The sequence below is a fragment of the Pinus tabuliformis genome, chromosome 5_2 (assembly GCF_031772625.1).
Source record: "Pinus tabuliformis cultivar Carrire ecotype Pingquan chromosome 5_2, CPIR1, whole genome shotgun sequence".
Taxonomy (NCBI): domain Eukaryota; kingdom Viridiplantae; phylum Streptophyta; class Pinopsida; order Pinales; family Pinaceae; genus Pinus; species Pinus tabuliformis.
The window spans coordinates 1042716607-1042744329 of NC_142306.1; the positions used below are offsets into that span (position 1 = coordinate 1042716607).

Genomic DNA, 27723 nt, shown 5'->3' on the forward strand with positions numbered 1-27723 from the left:
CACTTGCAAATCTCTGCTTCTAAGGTTGATTGATTTTTTGTTTTGTTTTGTTTTTATTTATGTATTTATTTATATTATTTTTATTTTTATTTTATTTTCTGTAACTTGCAACTGAAAATTGAATCCTCTGCCTCTGCAATTCACAGTTCATGGTGGCTTGCGCAAATCTTCAAAAAGCTGTGCTCAGAACTCCCTCTGGACTTGCACAATTTTCTCCTTCTCGCTACTGAGCCTCCGATTTGATTTTCAATGCTCTGATACCATGTGAAAATTCCTTGAAATTGCAACAAATGGAAATTTATTCTTCTAAATGATTAATTATGTAGTTTATTTGTTATGACAAATAATGAATAAATCACATTGCAATTCTTCACAATAAAATTACGCTGCGGAAAATAAATAGGAACTGAGAAAATAGATGCACACACAATGAAAATGACACCAATATTTTTGGACTAACGTCCCTTGAAAAACCTCGTAGGGAAAACCAATGCAACAAATGAGGGTTTATTTGATTATTATGCAGTAGTAAAATCTAAGTACAATATTTGGATGTCAATCTAGCTATCCTCCAACAAAATAATTGGCCAAAATATTTGTGAGACAAATTGTCTCACTCGACAACCGAACCCGCTCCAGATATGGCTTTGCCTGGGCCACTTGAAGGCCCATGCATCAGCCTTTGCGTAGGCCCTACTTGCACTGCCTGTGGAGCTGCCCGAAATATGTCGTTCTATTTGACTCTACTTCTGGAGATGACTTGCTTGGCCTCCTGGAAATTTTCCTGGCCACTAGCACCTAAATCGTCCAACTCTTCAGCTGAATTGAACTCCCTTCTCAAAGCTTTTTCGTTGCCTTTTTGCAACCTCACTGAGGAAATACTGTGGCCCTCCTGTTGCTGACTCTCCAACACTGGAGCTCCACCGGAAATGACTGCTACTGCTCCCTCTTCCCTCTACTTTCCTTCTGGCTCATACTATTCAACTGGATAGCTTGATTTGCGAAGGAACTCGCTCTCGATGTGTCTCACAACTGTGCTCAAGTGTATCTTCTTCATCCCCATCGTCCTACTCTTATGATCTCTTTGAATCACCAACGACCATGATTAAATCGTTATCAATGACTAAGATCATCTCAAACTCAATCTGTGTGAGTTTCTAGAGCTTTCTCAACTTTTCTTAATTAATTTCTATTAATTAGCCAGTTTTCCTAAGTTAGACTTTGGAAAATTTAAAAAATTTAAATGATGGTTAATTAATTCAATTAAGACGTTTCACAAGCTTATCTCATGAAACATTTTTTGGGTTTTGAATATCATATGTTCCTTAATCTCTTAGACACAATCCGAGACTAGAACAACTATTCGATGCTACAGAAACTAACATAAAGACGACATGTCTTAGCTCTTGGAGGCTACCTTCTTATCGCTGAAGATGACCTCTTTGCAACTCAATGAACTAGGGCTTGATAACTAGCCCACTTGACTGCTCCCGTGCTTCCTCAAAAGAGTTAATCCTTAGGGCTTCATGAGATTGCCCATTGACAACCCTGTTGTCCTTCACAAGGGACTGTACATATGGCATGAAGCAACTTGTAACAACTCTCCACACTTGTACTTAAGCTACTATCAATTCTGTCCAAACTAGACCTAATCAACCTAGCAAAACATCAATCTTGAAGGACAACCAACATACCTTTAGGATGTCATGATTCTGCCCTTGAAATCCTTCATGGCCTATGCATGCACCTGAAGATTTTCAGCCCTAGTTAGGGATTCCTGAGAATCCACCCTAGCCCTAAAATGTGAAAATTCCTTGAAATGTAAAAACTGAAAATGTTTCTTCTATTTGATAAATTAATTATGTAGCTTATTTTGTTTATGACAAAATAACGAAGTATGCACACTCTAATTTCTTCACCAAATAAAATACTGTGGAAGCAAAATAAGAAATTGAGAAATACTAGCACACACACATAAAACATGACATCGTTATTTTTGGACAAAAGTCCCCGGAAAGACCCTATGTGGGAAAAGTGGTGCAGCAACTGAGGGTTTATATTTTATTATGCAACAAAAAATCTGAGTACAATCTGGACGCCGAGCACTGGCAATCCCATAGAGAAAATACTCCAAAAATTTTGTGAGGAAATATTCCTCACCTCACAAGCAATTTGGGCTTGACTACCGGCTCCAAGTAAGTTATCCAAAACCTTTGCATAGGCCCTGCATCATCTCTGTGCAGCCTGCCACATGCACTGCCTGGAACAACTGTTACTTAAGCCGTCTTGTCTGCTGTTGACAGAGGAAGTGTCTCTCCGACCTCTATGAAATTTTCCTGCCTCCAGAACTCTAAAACGACCTCCCGAATCTGCAAATCGAACAACCTCTTAGAGGCTTCTGCGTAGCCCCTACGCAACCTCTCGGTGGCTATCTCTACCTCTCTGCAAACTAATCTCCGAAACTGCAAATGCTTCCTTTGGAAACTGTTGACCCCTCCTGCCATCTGCAACTCACCCACTGGCTCGATCTCCACTGCTGAATCACTCCTGCTGCTAGGAATTCAAACTACCTAGGGCACTGAATATCTACATTGGTGTGTTCTCCATCTACCCATCGACCTTTTCTGATAATCTCCAATTGAGACTTCAATGGCCAAGATTTAAACTTAATCAGTGGTTGAGATCATCTCCAAGTCGATCCGTGTGAGTTTCTAGATAATTCTCACCTTTCTCAATTAATTACTATTAATTAATCGATTTCCCTAAGTTAGACTTAAGCATTTTTAATTATGGTTCAATTAATTTAATTGAGCTGTTTCTAGGTGGAATCTCTAGAAGCGATTTTTGGGTTTTGTAGAACTCTTGTGTTTTAGCTTCTCCACAAAATTTCGAGACTAGAACACCTCTGATGTTACAAAAAACAAGACTCACTCTTAGCGAGGAAAGTGTTCTTTAGCGCTGCACTTTTGCTATAACACCTTGTCTCTGCATCATCCTCCCATACATGCTACTTATGTCTGGCAACTGTGATTATCTGCCACTGCCCACCAACTACTGCGCAACTATGATGTTGCATTTGTGTTGCTGCTAACATTGCACTGTATCACCTGTATTGCTGCCAACTCCATATCTGCACTGCAACCCAACTAACACTCCCTCTCAACTGTTGTTGTTGTTGCTGCAACTATTTCAACTGAGAAGTATCCAAAATGCTGAATCAACTGTGTCTTTGTGTTGCAACTGTCTCGTGAGTCTCTAACTGCTACTAAACTCTGCACTGTCTACTGGGAATTCTGCGTTGCTGTTGATTCTACACTGTGCCTCTTGCACTGCTATCAACACTGCCTTGTGCCCCTTAGTATTTGACTGCAACTAGTCTTCAACTGTCACTCTGGAACTGATTGCACCAAGTGCTATTGATCCTCCTGCTACTGAATACTATGGGCTTCTGAAGCAAGGGTACCGATCCATAAGAAGAGTGTACTGCAACTGTTGCAACTCTCCTATGGACCATGCCCAAATCTCTGCGCAACTCTGGGACTAAAGTTCTACTTTGCCCCACCTCACTCCTGGAGGTATAGCTGCAAACATGGAAAAATCTTCCTCTAACCCAGAGGAGAGTTTAGCTATCTCTGTTGATGCTGCCACTTGATCTTGCTTCTCCTTGTCCTTCTTTTAAGGACACTGAGTACTGTAGTGGCTAAACTCGCCACACCTAAAGCACTTGTTCTTGGACAAATCCTTCCTTTTCTTCTTCTCCCCCTATTGGCCTTGTCCCTGACTAGGACCTTTTGCTCTCCCCTTTGATGCAAGGGCCACATTATCTTCCTCCTTTACACCTTTCGATCCCTTGTTGCTGCTGCCATTGATGGAGCTCTTTACTAGAGCTCGCCTCATCAACTCCTGAGCAATATCACCCCACATCCGGTCCCACCTAGGCAACATATCTCTTCGTAGAATACTTTGGACAAACTTCTCCGTGACACTGTTGAGGGCTATCCTTACCATTTATGTAGGTGGAGGTGTCTCTCCAACAGTTGCAAGCTCATCCCGAATATCCTGAAGTCTAGTGAGAGAGGGATCAATGCCTTCACCCTTCTACATCCCGGTGTTCCTCAACTTTTCCTTTAAGAACATCTTCTGCTGCTTGGAATGATTCGGATATAGACCTAAGAGAGCATCCCACATTTCTTTGGCTATGTTCTTGCTAGATATATGTGAGACTATATGGCCCCAGACTCCATCTAGGATCATCCGCTTCGCCTTGGCCATCTCCTTCTTGAATTCTTTCCCCTGATCAATGTAAGTGGGTTTTGCCACAACATTTTTTGCACAGATTTTTAGGCCAAGCTCATCCAGCAGGAATAACATCTTGGCGTTCGAGATGATATAATTGGATGATCCTTCCAACCTGTCCTGATCTCTAAGCCTGACCGTGGCCATCTCTGCAAAAACTCGATCTAGGGTGGAAATATCCCTCTTTCACCTGCGCGGCTTCTAGCTCTGCTATTCACACTCCTTGGAGTGAGAAAACCTGCCTGCTGCTACTGCCGACTACAACTGGAAATTTGAATTTCTGATGCTAGAAACCATCTGAGAGAAACTCCTTCTGTTTGTGCAATTTCTCTTCCTTCTGACATTGGTTTTCTCTAGTGAATTGCTCCAAACCCTCTGTGCCCAGACAAGAAATCTGCTCTACAAAAATTTGAGTTGCTACTCCCTCTGCCTGTTGGAATCGCTTCTCTGGACAAGTCAAATTTTTTTGCCACCCCGCAATTGAAAATCGAACCCTTGGCCAACAATTCACACTGCTTGGCTAGGCACTGTGCAGCCCCAAAACTTTTTGTCATGCTGCTTCCTTTGAACAACGAAATTTTCTCTCTTCTGCCTCTGAGCTTTATTTCTTTTAAATGTACTACGATAGCGTGTGAAAATTCCTTGAAATGCAACAATTGGAAATATTTTTTCTAACTGATAAATTAATTATGCAGTTTATTTTGGTTACGGCAAAATAATGAAATATTCACACTACAATTTCTTCACCAAATAAAATACAGCGGAAGCAAAAATAGGAATTGAGAATACTAGCACACACATAAAACATGACACCGTTATTTTTTGGGCAAAAGTCCCTAGAAAAATCCAACGTGGGAAAGCCAGTGCAACAACTAAGGGTTTATATTTTATTATGTAGCATAAAATATGAGTACAATTTGGATGCCGAAAACTGACAATCCTACAAAGAAAATATTGGCCAAAATTTTATGAGGAAATTTTCCTCACCCCACAAGCAATCCAAGCTTTGACTGCTAGCTCCAAGTGAGCCATCCAAAACCTTTGCGCATGCCCTGCGTTACGTCTGCGCAACCTGCCACACGTAGTGTCTGGAACAACATCTACTCAAGCCGTCCTGTCTGCTGCTGACTGAGGAAGTGTCTCTCCGACCTCTATGAAATTTTCTTGCCTCTGGAACTTTGAAACGACCTCCCAAAACTACAAATCAAACTGCCTTCTAGAGGCTACTGTGCAGCCCCTATGCAACCTCTCTGTGGCTATGTTTGCCTCTCTGCAAGCTACTCTCTAGAACTGGAAATCCTTCCTTTGGATATTGTTGACGTCTCCTGCCACTTGCAACTCACCCATTGGCTTGATCTCCACTGCCAAATCACTCCTACTACTGAGAATTCAAACTATCTAGGGCATTGAGTATCTGCACTGATGCGTTCTCCATCTACCGATCGACCTCTTCTTATAAGCGCCAGTTGAGACTTCAACGACCAAGATTAAAACTTAATCAATGGCTGAGATCATTTCCAAGTCGATCTGTGTGAGTTTCTAGATAATTCTCATCCTTCTCAATTAATTACTATTAATTAGTTGATTTTCCGTAAGTTAGACTTAGACATTTTTTTAATTATCGATCAATTAATTTAACTGAGTTGTTTCTAGGTGGAATTTCCAGAAACGATTTCTGGGTTTTGGAGAATTCTTGTGTTTTAGCCTTTCCACAAAGTTTTGAGACTAGAACACCTTCAATGCTACAAAAACTAACATAAAACTCTGCCTCAAAACCTGCTTAACTTGTGTTGTTCCTTCTCTAACCCGCCCTTCCTCCCGCGCTATCACTCTAGGATAATGCTGCCTCCTTTTACTGCTGTTCTAGTCCTCAGATTAGCTAAACTAGGGCTCGGCCCTCCTGCAATAAACAGAAACTTCAGCCTATTGTACAGAGAATTACGCCTCCAAAACATGCACAGATTCTGCCCAGAATTGTCCTCCACTACTTGGCCAACATCTTACCTAACTTGGCCCTTGTCCAAACACAGAAAATGACATCAAACTCAGCTTCTTCTTCACTTGGAAAGACTCCTCTAGGCTGTGGCTCCCTTATTGTCCTTCTCCTTTGATGTTCTGCACTCGTGATATATGTTTGATCAAATGAGCCTCAGGCATATTTATATGTTTCTGTTGGGCAACGACTAGCTCGCCAAAGGACACTTCTCAAGCCAAGTCGACTTGAACAATTTGACAATTAGCCCACTACATATAAATACAAATTCTTTTCTTCCATTTGATCAAATTTTCCATGGTTTCCTTAGGACCCCTTGGTTCCTTTAAGGGTGCTCCACTTACAACAATGGTCAAAGTCAAACCATCAAAACTCCTCTTGGTTTCACGCCCACAATTTTCGGTGCAAAATCCATTACTGGGGTACTTTTCCCACAAAGCCCTTTTTGTGGTGCCAACTCACACAAACCCAGTACCCAATGTTGTGGAGTACCTCCCAAGCTACATAAATCAACACCTCTTATTGTATTAAGAAAGCAACTCACAATACAATATATAGGTATTCTGCAACTTCCTTCAACATTGATCTTCAAAGCAGTATTGGACTACAATGGGCCAAAAACCACCCAAAATGCATTTAGGACCCAGGTATTTTTTCTCATGGCCTCGTGCCCTGAACTCCCTCTTTTGGGGTCACTGCCCCACCAAAATCACTGTCTGGGGTCATGAAGCCCGGGACTCCAAACACGTGTAAGGATGCACAGTTGTTCTTTGTGCCAAGAAGACAACGCCGATCCAACAAGTATGTCAAGGATAGAAAGAGGCAAGCTTGAGTAGTTTCTTATCCTCAAGTTTTGTTGAAATTTGGTACCGGAGGAAAGGTGGTTCCCTAAGGCTTTGATCTTTGGCCTAGGGAAAAGTGTCCAAAAGAATTTAATTTTTCTCCTAAAGTGACTTTATAATTTTATAAAGTTAAATCTAATTTAAAAGTGACTTTAAGTGATAAAGTTACTAAGTCTAATTTTAAAGTAAATGAAAAATTAGAAAGGAAAAGTGACTTTGGAAATAAATGACTAAGTGGGTCTTTATTAAAATAGGGTGAATTAAAAAATAGAAAGTGAGATTTAAATGAGCATTTAATCTCAGCCATTGATCTAAATCTATTTCAGCCATTGGATTTAGAGATCACCCAAAAGTCACTTGGATCACCCAAAAGTCACTTGGAGTTATATTAAAGGAGGAAAAGGAGGAAAAGGTCATTCATTCTTTCATGAGCAGATTGGGAGAAGGAGAGCAAGAGAGCAAGAGAGATTTCTGAGCAGGGAGGAGAAGGAGACAGCAGCTTGGCACACATTCCAAGGCAGCAGTTGAGCAGATTTGTACAGCTGATTCAGCACATAGTGAAAGACAGATTTTTGCACAAAAATCGAGGAGCAGTTTGCTGATTTTTCTGCACACAAAACGGAGGCCGTACAACATATATTGCTGTCCTGTTTGCTGTAATTTCCAGATTGCTGTGAGGCACGGGAAATGAGATAAGTTGTAAATTTGCTTGCTGATTTTTTGCTGAATAATTCTCACTGTAAAAAGGCAATTTTCAGAAATAAAGAAGAGCTCTCAAACTGGTTTTCCCCAAGAGTTGTAGGGGGTTTTTCCAGGGTCAAGTTGACCAAAAATATCAGTGTTTTAATGTGTTTTAATGGCTGTTTTTGATTGCTGATTTTTAATTCTGCAATTTCCAGCATTCTGAAAAATTTCCAGAATTTGTGTTTTCAGCAATATTTATTTTTTTCAGTCTGTTAAATGTATGGTTATGGGAATGGGCATTTAACTACATGGGAGAAATAAGGAGAAACTGAAAACCGGGGTGGGAAAACAGAAATTTTTACATGGTATCAGAGCTTGAGTGCTGAAGGGCAGTTTGGGACAGCAAAAGGAAAAATTACAGTTGCTGATTTTTCACTCAGAAAATTCCAGCAAGCTGATTTTTTCATAAACAGCAGTTTTATCTTTACTACAGCAGTGCTATTTTTCAGTTTTAGGACAGCAGGATGTCATTGGGATTGAGGGTGGAGGATAAGTTGGATGGGCATACAAATTACAGTGTTTGGAAGGAGAGAATGCAGAGTATCTTTGAGGAGGCAGAAGTCTGGGATATCATGGTGCATACCGCACAGAACCCTATTGTTGTGCCCACTGATGTTACTCAATTGGCTGAGTATAAAAAGAAGAACAATAAGGGTAAGAGGTTGATTCTAGACGGAATCAAAGACCATTGCATTCCTCATGTGAGAGGAAAGAGCAATGCCCATGAGATGTGGACAACATTGTCCAATCTCTACCAGAGTACCAATGAGAACCGGAAGATGGTCCTGAAGGAGAAGCTGAAGAACATTAAGATGGGTAATGATAGTGCAGCTGGATATCTCACAAAGATTACTAATGTGAGAGATGAGTTGGCAGCGATTGGAGAGGCCATTCCACCCACTGAGTTGGTGCGGATTGCAGTGAATGGCCTCCCCCGTTCATGGTTGAACTTTGCTGATGGGGTTTGTGCACGTGAGACCCTTCCCACATGGGAGAGGTTTTGGGATGATTGCATTCAGACAGAGATCAGGAAAGGTCAGCTTGGGGCAGCCAAGCCAGTTGAGCAGGATGAGGATGTAGCACTGGTGGCAGGAGGCAAGAAAGGCAAAGGGAAGAAGCAGACTTCCACAAGCAGTGGTGGGGGCAAAGGCAAAGGTAAAGGTAAACAGGGGAACACACGGAAGGACTATTCCAAGGTTAAGTGTTGGAATTGTCAAAAGATGGGACACTATGCAGTTGTGTGTCTGGAGAAGAAGAAGAAGAAGGGGAAGAACCAGGACGTGGAAGCTTCAGCAGAGATTGAGGACTTTGCAGGTCGTTTTGACCGGGAGTTTGCGTTCACTACGTGTGAGTCCTCCAGTGCAGGATCACCTGCCACACAGGTTCAGAGGGAGCATGCTTTTCCCTCTATTAGCGGAGCATCTTCAGGTATTTGGTATGTGGACAGTGGGGCTTCACGTCACATGACAGGAGTCTGTGAATACTTCTCAGAGCTTTCAGAGAGTGGCACTGATATTGAGGTAGTACTCGGTGATGACAGAGTTGTTAGAGCAGTCGGGGTGGGGACAGTGACATTTCAGAGGGAGTCCAAACCTCCCTTGAAGGTGTCAAAGGTTCTTTATGTGCCAGGGATGAGGAAGAACCTCATATCCGTCTCAGCTTTGGAGGACAGAGGATATGAGGTACTATTCAAGGGAGGACAGGTGTTGATGTATCCCAGGGGCACTCCAGCTAATTCAGCTAGAGTGATAGGTGTACGCCATGCAAAGGTGTACAAGTTTGCATTCCAAACCCTTTTGGCATTGAGCAGTAGTACCGACAGCAGAGCTAGCAGTTTTGAGCTGTGTGAGATTTGGCACCGCAGGATGGGACATATGTATCATGGAGCCTTGAGGACATTGCGGGAGATCACTACAGGTGTGCCAGATTTCAGTACTGATCACTTTGATACTTGCAGAGGTTGTGCGATGGGCAAGTTTGCCAAATCCCCTTTTCCCAGCAGTGACAGCAGAGCGACTGGGATACTTGATTTGATTCATTCCGATGTGAGCGGTCGGATGTCTCATGTTTCCTTGAGTGGATATAAGCACTATGTCTTATTCATTGATGATCACTCCAGGAGGACCTGGATTTATTTTTTGAAGACCAAGAGTGAGGTCTTCAAGCGGTTTCAGGAGTTCAGAGCTCTTGTGGAGACTCAGACAGGTCGAAAGATCAAGTCCTTGAGGTTGGACAATGGAGGAGAGTACACCCTTGGAGAGTTTGTTGACTATTGTGCGGAGGCAGGCATTAGGAGGGAGTTCACTGTTCCTTACAACCCCCAGCAGAACGGGGTTGCGGAGAGGAAGAACAGATCCATCATAGGGGCTGCCAAAGCCATGTTACATGATCAGGGGTTGCCATTGTTCTTGTGGGCAGAGGCCTGCAACACAGCTGTTTACTTGCAGAACAGGAGTCCGCATCGTGCCTTGGGGCACATGACTCCGGAGGAGACTTTCTCTGGGAAGAAGCCTGATATTGGTCATCTTCATATCTTTGGATGCATAACATACTCCTATATACCCAAGGAGAAGAGGACCAAACTAGAGCCCACCGCAGAGAAGGGTATCTTTGTGGGCTACAGTGAGACCTCAAAGGCCTTTCGGATTTACATTCTTGCACAGAGGAGAGTTGTTGTCAGACGGGATGTGAAGTTTGAGGAGGACATGGCCTTTAGGAGGTCACGGGAGTTAGAGTATCTGGATCAGCCAGACCCTCAGCAGCAGTTGAGTCAGTCGCAGGGATCCAGTGGGCAGGGATCAGGAGGATCCGGAGGTACATCTATGAGGATGTCAGGTCCATCAGTGAGCAGTGGCTCGCCGAGCCAGAGGGGTGGTGCTCCGGGCAGCATGCAGAGCAGTTCACAGAGCAGTTCACTAGGGAGTCCACTGATGGACAGTTCACACGGTACCTCAGCTTCTACAGGTTCAGGTGCAGGCAGGAGGACAGCAGACAGACAGTCAGGAGTTTAGGCTACTGATGATGATGAGGAGGAGGAGTTTCATTCTCCGGTGGGAGAAGTGCGCTCAGGGAAGAGGAAGCCCAAGTGGCTTCAGGACACCTTGAGAGATGCCACATCTGTTGCTGAGCCGAAGAGGCCGGTCAGAGAGAGTAGACCACCTGAGAGGTTTTGTAGCTATATGGCGATGGTTACCAGCATCCTTGTCTCTGAGCCTTCTAGCTATGAGGAGGCAGCTAGCCAGCAGGTCTGGAGAGAGGCCATGCAGGAGGAGTATTCTTCTATCATGAACAATGTTTGGGAGGTGGTGCCGAGGCCTGAGGGCAAATCCGTGGTTACTTCCAGATGGCTTTACAAGGTAAAGCATGCTGCAGATGGCAGCATTGAGAAATTCAAAGCGAGGTTTGTGGCTAGAGGGTTCTCCCAGGTAGAGGGAGTTGATTATGAGGAGACCTTCGCTCCCGTGGCTCGATATACTTCGATCCGCTCCATTATATCGATAGCAGCAGAGATGGGTTGGAAGATCCACCAGATGGATGTGAAGACCGCATTTCTCAATGGCTTCATACAGGAGGAGGTGTACATTGAGCAGCCACAGGGCTTTGAGGTGCATGGGAAGGAGTCCCATGTGTGCAGACTGAAGAAGGCCCTTTATGGCCTGAAGCAAGCTCCCAGAGCTTGGTACTCCAGGATAGATGCATACTTGCAAGGGATGGGTTTCACAAAGAGTGAGGCAGATCCGAACCTTTACTTTATTGTGATTGGTGAGGAGCCTCTCATTCTGGTGCTGTATGTGGATGACTTGATCATTACAGGTGCAGAGAGACTCATAGAGCACTGCAAGAGAGATCTTGCGGCGGAGTTTGAGATGAAGGACATCGGCTTGATGCATTACTTTTTGGGTTTGGAGGTGTTGCAGGAGGAGGGGCATTTCTTCCTGGGGCAGAGGAAGTATATTGTGGACATCCTTAGCAGATTCCACATGGAGGATTGTAGACCCATGTCGACACCGATGATCACCAATTGGAAGAAGCTTCATGCTTCGGATTCCGAGTTGGTGGATCCCACATTGTACAGGCAGCTGATTGGTTCCTTGATGTATTTGGTCAACACTAGACCAGATATCTGTTTTGCAGTCAACACGATGAGTCAGTTTATGTGTGAGCCTAGGAAGGTTCACTGGGTGGCTGCAAAACACATTTTGCGGTACTTGCAGGGGACAGTGGATTATGGTCTGGACTACAGGCAGGGAGATGGAGTGAGATTGGCAGGATACCCTGATTCTGATTGGACAGGTTGTGCTTCTGATAGGAAGAGCACTTCAGGGTGTTGTTTTGGGTTGGGTTCAGCAGTGGTGTCATGGTTCAGCCGGAAGCAGCATTCAGTAGCACTGAGTTCAGCGGAAGCAGAGTATATGGCAGCCAGTCTAGCTAGTTGTGAGGCCATCTGGCTTCGCAAGATGTTGTTTGGCTTAATTGGTCAGCCGTTGAGACCTTCAGTGATTTACTGTGATAATCAGAGTTGCATTAAACTCACGGAGAATCCAGTATTTCATGACAGGTCAAAGCATATCGGGATCAGATATCATTTCATCAGAGACTATGTTCAGAAGCAAGTTGTGAAGCTTGAGTATATTTCCACTGATGAGCAGGTTGCAGATATCCTTACCAAAGCCTTACCACGGGGCAAGCATGTCTACTTCAGGGACAAGATGGGTGTGGTGAGGAACACCTTCCTCGGTAAGAGGGAGTGTTGAAATTTGGTACCGGAGGACAGGTGGTTCCCTAAGGCTTTGATCTTTGGCCTAGGGAAAAGTGTCAAAAGAATTTAATTTTTCTCCTAAAGTGACTTTATAATTTTATAAAGTTAAATCTAATTTAAAAGTGACTTTAAGTGATAAAGTTACTAAGTCTAATTTTAAAGTAAATGAAAAATTAGAAAGGAAAAGTGACTTTGGAAATAAATGACTAAGTGGGTCTTTATTAAAGTAGGGTGAATTAAAAAATAGAAAGTGAGATTTAAATGAGCATTTAATCTCAGCCATTGATCTAAATCTATTTCAGCCATTGGATTTAGAGATCACCCAAAAGTCACTTGGATCACCCAAAAGTCACTTGGAGTTATATTAAAGGAGGAAAAGGAGGAAAAGGTCATTCATTCTTTCATGAGCAGATTGGGAGAAGGAGAGCAAGAGAGCAAGAGAGATTTCTGAGCAGGGAGGAGAAGGAGACAGCAGCTTGGCACACATTCCAAGGCAGCAGTTGAGCAGATTTGTACAGCTGATTCAGCACATAGTGAAAGGCAGATTTTTGCACAAAGATCGAGGAACAGTTCGCTGATTTTTCTGCACACAAAACAGAGGCTGTACAGCATTTATTGCTGTCCTGTTTGCTGTAATTTCCAGATTGCTGTGAGGCACGGGAAATGAGATAAGTTGTAAATTTGCTTGCTGATTTTTTGCTGAATAATTCTCACTGTAAAAAGGAAATTTTCAGAAATAAAGAAGAGCTCTCAAACTGGTTTTCCCCAAGAGTTGTAGGGGGTTTTTCCAGGGTCAAGTTGACCAAAAATATCAGTGTTTTAATGTGTTTTAATGGCTGTTTTTGATTGCTGATTTTTAATTCTGCAATTTCCAGCATTTTGAAAAATTTCCAGAATTTGTGTTTTCAGCAATATTTATTTTTTTCAGTCTGTTAAATGTATGGTTATGGGAATGGGCATTTAACTACATGGGAGAAATAAGGAGAAACTGAAAACCGGGGTGGGAAAACAGAAATTTTTACAAGTTTTACTTTGGCAATTGCTCTCCTACAATCATTTGTGTTTTGTTAACGTTCGTGACTGATCATGACAACCATGTTGCATTCTTGATTTTGCTGTGATCTACCAGACGATAATAGGTCTCATTTATTCATATGCTATGTCGCACGAAACTTCTAGGAACCCGACGTTTCGAGACGTACTCGTACTCGAAGCTCCAAAACTCGGTGGAAACTTGATCGAAACTTGACCATTATGTAATCATCTATGAGAGTAAATAGAGACTTGGTTTTCCTTATAAATTGTCATCTATGGGTCTTATTCCCTTTTTTCTTGCAAGATAATGTGTTATTCACTTATTTATAAGTTTCTTTTTATATATATAAACATATATGGCGTTTCAGACAACGTTTCGGCCGACGCTTCCGTTTTTGGGAGGTGACGTTTCTAAACGTACTAGTTTTGGAAACTCCGAAACTTTTCGACGTTTCGTGCAACTTAGTTCAGATGTCTTCTATTCCAAGTGTTACTGGTTCTCAGGAATCATTCATTGTTTGTATTGGAATATTATCAGGATAGAAAAAGAGGTGCATAGATAACAATGGAGTGTTGGCTTGGTTATAAGGAGTTCCAACTTCTACCTGATTGTAATGGTTCTGATCAGGGTTGCAGGGGAGCGCCCCCGCCCCCCCGGTCATGCCCCCGCTCCCAATTCACACTCCGGGCGGGAGCGACTCGAGAGCTAGTCGGGAGCGCGCTCCTGGCAAAAAAACGCTCTCTAGTTTTTCGGGAGCGTTTAGTCTTTTTGCAATTTCTTTTTGCAGTAATATTCCAAATGCAATTGTTTTTCAAAGAAACAAATAAGTTTTGAGTGGGGCGGCCTAATGATCAAGCCTATGGCCCTAGTATTAATATGCGATTCATGGTAATGTTAAATTCTTAAAGTAAATATGACTTAAATTTTTAACATTACCATGAAATGACTCAGGATGTTTGAGAGTGGTTTCGACCTCATTGGATTTCATATGGAGAAAGTAGAATTTTAGATTTCATTCAAAATTCAAGAGACTTATCAGTTTTTCAGGATTTCAAGATTGGGGGGATTGCAATGTTTCCATTGGATTTTGTCATGTATTAGGGTATGGAACTCGTATTTAATCAAGAGCACCAATCCCTCTATGTACCTTGATGTTAGTGACATTGGTTGTTGAACTCCATATGGGTCTACTTATTTATGGCCGCTGAAATTTCTCTTGGATTCCTCTTGTCGAGAGATGTAGGATTGATCTAAAGATCATCCAATTCCGACATGTATTCATGGAGATATGAATTTATTTGTGTTATGTGACAATTCGTCAAGGTTGGCCAGCAACCAAATTACCCCCACTTGTCCTCCACGTTTTAGTATAAATAGAGGTGGCCTTCAAGTCACTTTGACACACACACTCTTGTGATCTTTCTTCATTATGTTTTGGGTTTGATGAAGAAGAGCATAGAGGGAGTGCCCTAGGATATACGCTGGCCTAATGATGCCCTAACGTTGCCATGAAGTGCCCTAGACGTGGAAGAAAAAGGGTCTTCTTGAAGATCCTATGTTGTCCTAATTTACAGTCAATGAAGCAAGCCCTAATCACATTTTCTGAGATGACAAGTATAGGGTGTAGGAAGGAGTGCTTCGTATAGGAAGGAGGGCTTCGTATTGGGTGCAGGCAGCATGATCACATGCCACCGCAGGCAGTCAAGGACTCGGGTAAGGGAGCTGCAGTCAAGAAGGCAGAGAGCACACATTCAAGATCTCGCATGGAAAGGCAGGGTCTGACTGCACCTCGGCTAGGGTATTAGGTGCAGTCATGACCAGAACTCATAAGCATAATATAGACGCAGATCATATCAATATACTGCCTATGAATCAATGCTCGGATGGACAAGTATAGATTTCAGATGGGGTTACTGCAGTAAGGTCTAAACTTCATGGAGACCTAACCCTTAGTATGACAGTCTTCGCATTACATGGATAAGGTATGACAAGTATGCAGTCATGGTATTCCTGTAGAGTACTAGGTACGAGGATGAGCAGTCATGGATCTGTTCTATAGATCACATCTCTGTCTATAAGGAAAAAGCAGTACCAAAGCTCCAGCAATCTGATAATGAAGGAATGTAACTAGGTCTATTCAATAGTAATCACTGTCTCAGTAATGATAAGGATATAAGATACAGTCATCATGATGAAGACTTCATTGACATAATGAAATGACTGTCATAATAGAGATCTCAGTGCATCTATGAAAACATAGAGATCACAGTGAAGATTTCAATGGATCACGTTGACATGGTAAAGAAGCAACAGTGAAGATCTCAGTGATATTGTAGTAATGGCTTGAATGGTGCAGCAAAGTGCAACATGGTGCAGCATAGTGATGATGAAGTTCACTATGAAAGTGCAACATGAATGGTGCAGCAAAGTGCAACTTGAATGGTGCAGCGAAGTGCAGCATGGTGCAGCATAGTGATGACGAAGTGCAGCATGATGGGTGCAGCACAGTGATGATGGATGCAGTATGATGAGTGCAGCTTAGTGTAATGAAGTGCAACATAGTGATGGGTGCAACACAGTGATGGGTACAACATGGTGATGGAATCACCTGTGTTCAGATCTGCTACCTCATGTGTCATCTTCCTATTGAAGATCTCTGCTCTTGTTTTGACAAGTCAAAATGTTGACTTCTGATGTATATGTATTATCTCTCTCCCTCTGCTGAACTATCGAAGAACATAAGAAGAATTGATCAAGGGTTTCCCCACATTGGGGTTTGTACATGGCTGGCACCACATCTTGTGTCCTCTTGTCTTCTGCGATTTATGTTTATGTTCTATCTGCATTTTACTATCATGCTAAATGTAATTGCTAATCTGGAATTGATATTGAGATAAATGGAAAATGGAAGTAAATTTTCTCTCTGCATAGAACATACCTAAAATTAACACTCTATCATGACCCTCCTAAAAATGTATGCATTACTCAAACAAAATCTTGACTTGACATGCTATGCTTTTTCTATCTTATGTTAATCCTTAGAGGGTGATATTAATGACAAAGATCCCTATACAGATCCAGAGGTAATGACAAAGATACCTTTGGATATTAATGCTTAGAGGGTGATATTAATGACAAAGATCTTGATTTTCCAACAAGACTAAAAAATTAGACATTTCTCGTGGCGGCAAGAGGCCCAAGCATTAGCAATAGATAATAGATTTACTCGTCTTTTCTAGTTTCTAGTAGTTTTTATAACTATTGACTCTTTCATATTTATTATGATATTTTTTGTAAACAATATATGACAATTTAAGTTTGAAGTTTAAAGTTGGCAATTATAACTCATTAGTAATGAATTATGAATATGATGCTTTGTGAAAGTTGAAAGTTGTTTCATTACATTTCATATTATAACATTTCATTTCATGTTAGATATTATTTGTTGTAATGGTTACACTTAGCTTACAAGTACAACTTTGGTGATCAATGATGATAAATGTTATATATTGAATTTTGAAAGCTTGAAACCTTAAGATTGATGAATCACGAGACTCAATATGTTGTATGTTACTATGTTACTAACTTGTGGACATGGTTGATGAAGATTATAACTTCTAGATGATTGTTGTAATGTGGTTCAATCTATGTTTTTTATATCTAATTCATCATTCTACATGTTTTTGTTGAGATATATGCATCAAAATATAAAAAATATATATTATATAAAAAATGCTCCTGGAATCGCTCCCAAACCGGGAGCTTCTGAAAATGTCACTCCCGCTCTCACTCCCCGTTTTCGCTCCCAAGTAACCTTGGTTCTGATATTATGCACATATTACCTGTTGTAAGTGTCATTAGTTCTCTAGAAGAATCCATTGGTCATACTAATGTACTTGAGGCACATAAAGAGATGGGTATAAGTAATTGCTTATCCTTGATTTTTAACTTTAGCAATTTCTCTCCTAAAATCATTGTGTGTTAATGTTAGTGACTGATCAGTAGAGTCATTTTTCGTAGATGCATATCTATTATCTCACTAGATAAATATTCAACTTCAGATTTACTGATTTTTTCCTTGTGATGGAAAGTTATTTCATTATATGTGTGGGAGTATGTTGGGCCCCCATTATTACACTTCAATTCTGTATATCGTAATTGCTCCTCTTGCTGTGTGCCAGTCAAGATTGAACTACAAGCATTTGGTACTCTTTTTTAAAAGTCCAGACTCCAGACTGTTCCAGCTAGAGTCTTTATTTTTTCGCCTTTATTCATCCCATTGACATACCTATGTTTTCCGTTTTTACATTCAAAGGATTTTTAATGACTGTTATCCACTTTTTGTAGAGAGCCTTTATCAAATTTTGTTTCCCTCCAGGACAGTTATATTTATTGTTTTTATATCTATAATGAACTACTTATAGTGGTACATAATAAACATGCTTTAATGTCACATTTTCTGCTAATTTTCACGGAAACTTAATGGAATGTAGTGTGAAACCATTTCCCATACTTTAACTGGGTTTTCTCTACTCCTTAGTGTTTTCAATAATCTCCAGTTATTCTTCTTGACATTAGGTGTTAGTTTGTTGTGGTTTCTACTAGTCATTTGTATGGATTAACAAGTGAACAGTTAATTATCTCTAAGCAATTGTGTGTTAAATGTAGGGTTCACCACCTGCTGTGACGCTGTTGTCCATAATCATTTCAGTTTTTGGTCCAAGTGTGCTACCTCTTGAATCTTTTGTTAATAAAGGAGGAGAATCTCATGTGCAATTCCATACTGAATACAATCAAGAATGCCAACCAGAGGTTCTGCTTCAGTTTTTCAAGAATAATCTTGTCAAATGGTGTTTGTGTGTCTATGATTATTCTACCAGTTCAAGGCTAGATCTTTTGCTTGCTTTCCTGGAGGATGCTTATTTCCAAAGCCAGTGGGATTGGATTTTTGGTTGTGCAGCAGAAGTGGAGAATGAGTCTGTTGAAGAGGATGTTAAGAATTTAAGCAGTGATCGGATTACTTTGTTGGCTACTCTGATGGAGAAAGTGAGGTACAAGTTCATTGACAAGAAAGTGTTGAAAAAATCATGTGGAATGTTAGGATTTGAAGCTAAGAACTGGTATTCTAGGAGATTAGATGCGGTAGCTGTTGCCATTGCTCGTCGTAACACTCTGAAGAACCCTTCGTGTGTTCAGTTTTTACGGTAGGCTTTCAAGTTTCCATACTATAGGGCAAGTTTTTGAAACATCTTGTTTAAAAGCATCATTGTTTCTTGTGTCATCTGGAATAGGAATCAAGAGTTTTTTACCAAGTGGTTGTGCTGCTTTCTTATTTATGCTGAAGTGTATCCACTAAAAAAAACTTATTTTGTTCTATTTTATTTTTCACGGTTTTCCCTGCTCTCTGACTGTATGTTTTACAGATGTGTCCTTGGAGGAGCAGAAGAGGATCCAGTGCTAATTATTTCCAAAGAAGCTGCAAGACTTGTAATTGAGGAACTGTTGAAGCATCTTACATCAGCACTCATGGAATCTCGCATTGCTTGGACAAAATATGCGTCTTCCTTAATATTGCCTAATGGAATTGAAGAATGTTTACAAACAAATAAAGCATCATTGGAAGAAACATTGCAGATAGCCAACTTTTCTGCACAAGTTCTCGATGGAAGTTTTTTCTGTCTTAAAGTTTTAGATGACAATTTTGAGATAGTGCCACATATTCTAGCGGCTCCCATTTTTCTTGACTGGGAAACTAGAATGTCATATAAATCAGGTCTAAGCAGTAGCTCATTGGACCTATGGGAGATAGATGATGAAGCTTTTGATAGGATTGACATTGGTTCAGCACATTATGAAGGGAAGAGCACAGATGAAAACAGTATCGACCAGGCCGATGAAAGGAAACACTCGTGATAATGCACAGGAACAAAATGATATTAGATTGGGTTTTGTAAAATCAGTGCAGGCTCTTAGAAGCAGAATTACTTCCTTTTGCAAATCATTCAGTTTATTGAGTCTGAATCGCTTGAGATGGGTGTTAATTGAGACTATTAGGTGTGCTGTTCTCCAGGAAGATGTGTGTGAAGCTCAACAAATTGTTGTGATGTGCATAGAATGGGTGATGGAAGTACTGGGCTATACTTGCAAAGACCAAGATGAAGAACAGCAGATGCTGGACCATTTACTATTTCTGAGTGATGCTTGTCCTTCCTGGGCAAAACCACCTGTACTTGGTGAATCAAAACTTTCTACCTTGAAGTCCAGAAATGTTCCCAGTGAGGCTGATGTAAGTTTACCTGCCTCTCTCTTTTTTTAGTTTATAAGACATCTTTGCATCTTTCAGAATACAAGTGATTCAAAGTGCCAGTAATATCTCTGAATATTATTCTTCGCAGTTGCATCTATCTTCAAGACGAAATAATTTATTGTTGTCATTGAGAATTTCTAGTTCCAGCTTTTTTTATTTTGTTGTTAATCTTGCATTATTGACTCAAATTCCATTGAATTTCCCATTTGGTTTTGTGGTTGGGTTCACATTATTACCTGAATTGGCATTCAAATTAAAATATGGTAAGAATCCAGGGAAGACTCTCTAGGAAATATGTTAAATGTTGTGGTATTTACTATTTATAGCAAAGGATGCGAATGGAATATCTTCTTAATGTAAAGTGATTCTCGGTATTATCTTCTACTTCTATAGAGGCATTCTTCAAGGCATGATCTATTTTCACTCTGATTAACCTTAGTTCCAAGTTGATTGCTCTTCCTATTTTGTTTTAATGTAAAGTGATTCTCGGTATTATCTTCTACTTCTATAGAGGCATTCTTCAAGGTATGATCTATTTTCACTCTGATTAGCCTTAGTTCCAAGTTAATTGCTCTTCCTATTTTGTTTTTGGTTTTATTTTCTCTTTATTGTCTTGAACATGTGTTGATGAAAGTCTTATTTTTATTATTATTATTTACTTTTTTAATACTTTTAGGAAAACCTTGCCGGGAAACCAAAGGGATACTTTCTCACATTTGTGGATGGCATCCACAGTAAGTCTGTTGGTGTAGACTAATGTGCTTCAACCAGGGGATTTCAAACCAGGCACCTACCGGCATGGACGTATGCCTCTTGCTACATAGATAGAGATCAACATAGTCACCCCTCCAATGCAACCAATCATGGAGTCTCATAAGTCGGAAGTATGTGTTCATGTGTTTGTTGCTTAAGAAACGAACATAAACTATTGGATAAAAATTGAAGCATGGTACCTCAACAATGATCTGCAAGAAAGTATAAGAGCTAAGATTCTTCAAACTTGCCTTCAGGAACAACTCCATCACCTTGAGCTCAACTGGATCATGAGTAAACTTGACATCCAAGCAATACTCAGTCTGGGGATCTCCTTGAATAACAAACTCTAAACACACGATTATGAGAAACTTGTAAGAAAGATTATCGTCTGGCTGAACCAAAAGTTCCTCCCCATGTTGCAATAGTATTTGATCAAACTGTTCTTGAAGCACTTTGGGGATAGGCAATGACAGTATCTAGTTGATCCAATTTTGCTTGGTTGATTTGTTGCTTTTTCTTTTGAACTTTACCATCATCAATGGAAGGAACCAACGATCCCAGTTGAAAATTTGGCTTTCCAACTTCATATTCATGGAACTCTGCATATAATTCAAGTGGTGCAACTACTGGTTCATGATCATCCAAACATAAGTTCTATTTGGGCAAAAGTGGTGGATCATGGTGTTTTGGGGCAGCTCGTTGATTCTGCTGATTTTTCTCTAACAGGTTCACCTTACTGCAATATTGCAAAAGTCGAACTAAGGAATAAATTGACAAGGACCCGAAAATTGAAAAAGTCGTAAAAATTGGGAGAAAGTTGAAATAAATGACAAAAACTCGGCAACATTTAAAGAAGTACAAAAATATTCATTTAAATCTTTTTTAGCATCTAAAGTATTCACAACATCAGATAAATGCATTGCCACAATTATGAAAGGAAAGCTAATATATAAGATGTATAACAAGTATAGTGCTACATCACATATCAACAGTGAATCAAATACTGAATCTTAAGTCCTGACTCAGTCTCAAGAGTCAAAATATCAACAAAAAATATAATAAATATATCTCATCGTCATGAGTCATCTACATGTCATTAACTGTAATGTCCTTTACAAATTGAAGATGAATGAAGGATGAAATAGCTTATTGATCCCCATAGGCTACAATTCTCAGTAAAGGGAAAAACCCCAAAATATCCAATTCCGGCCAGTTTTGGGGCAGCTGGGCAAATAAACTCAAATTGGGGTTTGGAGTAAAGTTTGCTCAATTAATTAAGAAGAAAAGACCCCTCTAGGAAATCTATAAATATAAGAGGCTTGAATCCATTTTGGAGCACATTGTGGATCATATCATTTGTTTCTTGAGCATTAACTTTGAGGGTTTTAAGATCCCTTTTTCCTTGTCAATTTTGGTGGTGAAAGATTCCACCCTAGTTGACACATTTTCTATTTTTCCTCATTTTGTTCTGGCACAAGAAAAACATTTGAAGGGTAGCGAAATTATTCGTTGGTTCTTGTTCTAAATCAATTAACTTAATTAATTTATATAATCAATTAATTAAATTAATTAACTTAGCCGTGTCATATGAGACCAATAGTCGTGATAGTGAGAAAAAATAGTCATGACGTATGAGACCCATCCGGCAAGGTAATGTATTGATGACACGTGGTCGATGAATGGACTGCGGCGGACGACAGTTTGAACAACGGACCGTGGACCACTGTATTAGTGTTGACGGTAACCTTGTCCGGTGGTGGTGTATGACGACATGGACATCAATCTGTTAAAAGGTTTTGGTGGCACAATAGAACGCGGCAGGAGCAGTGTCGGTTGGATGCAGGGAGTCGATGCAACGGGGACAACACTACGACAGGGAGGAGTGGGTAACAGAGCGGGGGTCTGTGTTGACTGTGGTAGCAGCAGTCGAGGGTGGTTGGTGCTGCAACTTTGCTAGCCGGTGGACGGTGTCTCGATGGAAGCCAAGGAGGATGCGGCTGGTGCATGGCAATCGACGACGGCTCGTTGTTTGTTCAACCAACTTGCTTTCGTGGGTGAAACCTTTAGTGTTTCTTTTCCCTTGTTTTAGTTTCAATGACGTTTCGTACAAGACCGCAAGTAAATTTTCTGTAATATGAATTTTCTTTTAATTTGATTTATTTATTTTAATTTTTAATTTTTTTAATAATAATATATTTTTTTTTATAATAATTTTTTTCACTTTTTTTATATGATAATTTTTTTTTTCCTATGTTGATTTTTTTTAATGGCCAAGGGCCTATGACGAATCAGTGACACTTGCTGAATGGAGAATCTCCCACTTCGTAGCGAAAAACTTGAGTCTTGATGGCAACAATGTTGATGGAGTTTGATGGCTAAAAGTCAGGATCAAACGTGGCTCTGATACCAATGTAACGACCAATAGTCGTATACGCAACAAAAATATTTAAAATACTTCGTAGATAAAGACATCCATGGTACGACAATAATTGTAAATTGTATATTGTATAAAGAATTGTTGTAGGACGAGTACAAATGAGAATGAGGGTCCTGTATATACAGCCAGGTAAGTACCCTTTCACGAACAGGCATGTCTCTAAGACATGGCTTTTCATTTTTAACTAACTAACCATTCGTTAATTTACTTATTATTTATTATTATATTTATATTATTATGGTTATTATTTATTATCTATTTTTACATAATTTATGTTCATAACATAATCAAGTCGCGACAAACCAAGAAGCTTTTTAACCAAACAGACTGTTGGACGGTTACTTTTGGGAATATGCAGTGCTAGAAGTAAACACACGAGCAACGATTACCTTCAATGAATATAGTAATATCATATTCATAAATAGACCAGGGGACAACCTAATTTTGATCTAATACACAAGGTTAGAAAACTTTCCTTTCCCTCTTTTGATGGATCATCTAAATGTACAACAAGAGCTTGGGTACAAAAATTGGACACCTACTTCAGGCTCGACCCTATGGTGGAAGTAGATGCGATCCAATTTACCACATTACATCTAGAAGGGGAAGAGCATGAATGGTAGTATCATGGGTTAGTAACTTTGGGGCATGCCAACATTACTTCTTATGAAGATTTTGCACAAAGGCTGATAGAAAGATTTGATCGGAAGAACCCAGACATCCACTTTAGAGAATTGGTACTTCTCAAGCAGACGAGATTGCATGAAGAGTTTATTGTAGAATTTGAACGAACGACAATCATGGTGACAAATATATTTGAAGAATGATTAGTCATGGTTTTCAGTGAGGCATTAGCCGAACTGCTACAATGTTGGGTCAAGGCATTCAACTCTGTCGCACTTCAGGAGGCTATCAAGAAGACTAAGGATATGGGAAATGCAACCACTAAGTCTAAGGCTCCAACCAAACCTTTCATTTCCCCAAAAGATAAGGAGAAGAAGCCCTCCCAACGTGATTGGCCCAAAAAATACAGGCTATATGAAGAAACATGAAGTGAATTAAGGTGAAAGAAGTTATGCATCAATTGCAAGGAGGCATGGGAACCAGGACATCACTGCTTAGGTAAGGGAAAAATTCACTACATCAAAGTAGTCTCTGATGATGAGGAAGAAGGAGAGGAGCCCACTTCAAATGTTGAAGAAGAATTGCCACAGAAGGAAGCAAAAGAAGAAGAAAAGCCTAGCAGCCCCAAGGAGGAACCACCACAAGAGGAAGCGAAAGGAGGGGAAAGGCCCAACGAAGAGAAGAAGACACGACCCTAGGTTAAGATTGCAACCCTTTTAGGCATGCCCAAATGTTACACCTTCAGGGTCAAGGGAGTCTTCAAAGGACAACACATCACAACACTAATTGATGGAGGAGCCACACACAATTTCATTGATGCAACACTAGTAGCCAAAGGGGACTTCCCATCGAAGAATTCGAGGGCCTAGATGTGATAGTTGTGGATGGGTACAACTTGGATTGCACACAAATGATCCCAGGTTTGAGGATAACTCTTAGTAACTATACTTTTACTAGTGACTTCTATGTAATAGTTCTTGCAGACCTTAATATGGTATTGGGGGTTCAATGGTTGTGTTCATTGGGTAAGCACACGATGGACTACCAAGCACTGGAAATGGAATTTAAAGCACCAAATGGCAGTAAGTTAGTATTGAAAGGCATGGTAATGAGCCAAAAGACCCCTAGCAATGACAAACCACAATACCTGATAGATATTCAACAAGTGCTGGTCAAGTATGCTCAATTGTTTGGTGACATTCCTCCAGGATTATTGCCTAAGAGAGGGTTTGAGCATACTATAGAACTAGAAGAAGGGGCTAAGCCCGTAATCACTACACCATATCGACATCCAAAGAAATTCAAAGATGAGACAGAGAAGACCATCCAAGAATTATTAGCAATGAGCCATTCAGACCTAGATTGAGTCCGCCACATTCGTGGTTTTGGTGAAGAAGGGTGGCACGTGGAGGATGTGTATTGATTACCGAGCTCTCAACAAGAAAACCATCAAATACAGGGATCTTATTCCTAGATCAATGAATTACGGGACGAGCTTCATGGAGTAGTATATTTTTGAAAGATTGACTTATGATCAAGGTATTATTAAATTTGAGTTTGAGAGCAAGACATGCCGAAAACAACATTCTGGTGCCACTATGGACACTTAAGAGTTTTTGGTCATGCCCTTTGGCTAACCTACACTCCTACCACCTTCCAATCTTGCATGAATAACATCTTCAACAAATAGATAAGAAAGTTTTGATTAGTATTTTTTGATGACCTTCTCATATAGAACAAGACATGGGATGATCACTTGGAACATTTGGATAAAATCTTGAGCATCATGCAGGAACAGTCACTTTATGCCAAGGCATCAAAGTTTGAGTTTGAATTGATAGAGATTCTTTACTTGGGACACATAACTCGTGCAAAGGGAGTACATGTTCATCAAGAGAAGATTTAGGCAATATTGGACTAGCCTACACCTAAGAGCCTAATTGAGTTACGAGGATTCCTCGGGCTTTGCAACTATTATTGACGATTTGCCAAAGGTTTCTCTCAATTCAATGCACCTTTGACGGATTTAACCAAAAAGGGAGCATTTAGGTGAACAGAATAATCCGACAAGACGTTTAACAAGCTTAAGGAAATCATGAGCTCATGTCCAGTTTTGGCCCTCCCCAACTTTAGTCAATGCTTTGTATTACAATGCGATGCATCTGGAGAAGGAATAAGAGATGTCTTAATGTAAAAGTGCCACCCCATTGCATTCAAAAGTCAAAAGTTCCAGGATACCAAGAAACTTTACTCCATATACGATAAAGAGATGCTCGCTATCGTGCATGCTTTGGCAAAATTCAGATAGTATTTGATGGGAAACATGTTCATAGTCGGTGTTGGATGGTGTTGTCATTGATGTCAACCTTGGGGTTTGACTGAGTTTGACTTTGACTAAAACACCAGCCATTGATGTCAAAATGATAATGAACTCTTATTATAATTGTTTGGTTTACATCAAGTTGGAAGCTCCATTGTTGGATGGTTGAAAACCCAGGTCCTAGGGTTTGGGTTCCTTGGACTAAGGACGTACCCGACTCTGTCAAGGGTTTTTGAAGTGACAAGTCATAGATTTTGGCTTGGAGATCCACGTCATTGGATTTTCCTCATCAAGATGTTTCTGGTGGTATGTGGTATGCCACAAGAGGCCTCTTGATTTTAGAGATATTCACATTTGAAGTTGAGGACCCCATTTCACAGGCTAAAACCCCAAAGGGTGGGCATATGGTTCCTACCACTATGGTAAATGGTCAAAGAGAAATTAAATAAAAAGGTAAATTAAAATTAAAATTAAAATCAAAACTAAAAGGAAAAGAAAACAATTAATTATATATTAAAGTTTTAAATAATAAAAAAGAAACATTATTATAAATTGGTTAAATTATATATTAATTATTAATTAAAATTTTAATTTTATTTAAATTAAATTAAAATCTTAAATCTAATTATATTTCCTCCTTAAGATACTCCAACGATCATCTTTGAAAGCCCTCTCTCATGCCAAAAGAAACTATATAAGAACATTAATTAGTCCTCTTCACATAACACCTCAACGAACTATCTATTATGTTTTGCTCTGAACCTCGGCCCTATAGAAGTTATCGAAAACAATAGAGGAGACAACGAATAATTTGTGGTTTACGATCTTGTTTTTATTTTGGGGAAACCCTAATGCATTACTTAAGTTTTATCCATATTGAGTCAAGCAGAGAACACCATTTTCCAATTGATTTTGTTGGTACATTTCCAGGAATAGTCACAATTTGTGTGGCAAGGATAAGGTAAGTTAAAAAGTCAAAATTGTTTGCATCATAGATTAAATGTGATGCTATTTATTTATCAACCCCGTTAATAATCAAATTTGGTACCCATAATGGACATGTCATTTGAACCCTGCACAGTTTAGAGTTTTGGAAGGATCATTTGTGGTGAATGGAAGTTTTACTTTATTCATTATTGGTTATATAAACCATGGATTGTTTTGAAAAACAACTGATTTAAATTGGCTTATGGTGGTTCACGATAATTTTGAGCAGATGTTATGGATTGTTTTATAATTATTAATGTGAGTGGATTTTAGAAACTGTGTTGATTTCATAAATGGTTTTAAATATTTATTGAGTTTGAATTTATTTGGGAAGTAATTATAGGACATTTGGGTTTCAAAAACCATAAACTGAAATTTAAAAACCATGGACAATTTAAATTTTTGATGAGTAAAGTATGCTAAAGTATCCATGATATATTTAATAATTTATGTGGAAATAATTTATCATGATGCATAAGATTTTGATGAGGAGGTTATTTGATTTGTGAATTGTGAATGCATATAATTAGTAGATGATAAAGAGTAGAATTGAGGCAAATTTCCTAATGAAATTGTGTTGGGAATCACGATTGCCATTATACCAAAACCCGCAGGTGTTAGT

The 27723-nt window shown here is 39.9% G+C and overlaps 1 protein-coding gene across 1 annotated transcript in view; it reads left to right on the forward strand.

Annotated features, from left to right (window-relative positions):
* The window catches only part of LOC149162803 (HEAT/U-box domain-containing protein), a 407100-nt gene that overhangs the window by 235572 nt on the left and 143805 nt on the right, over positions 1-27723 (forward strand). The window contains exons 10-12 of the mRNA XM_089437404.1: positions 18339-18874; positions 19094-19579; positions 19611-19956. Coding sequence (XP_089293530.1) covers positions 18339-18874; positions 19094-19579; positions 19611-19956 — 1368 coding nt within the window. The remainder of the gene's footprint in view (positions 1-18338; positions 18875-19093; positions 19580-19610; positions 19957-27723) is intronic.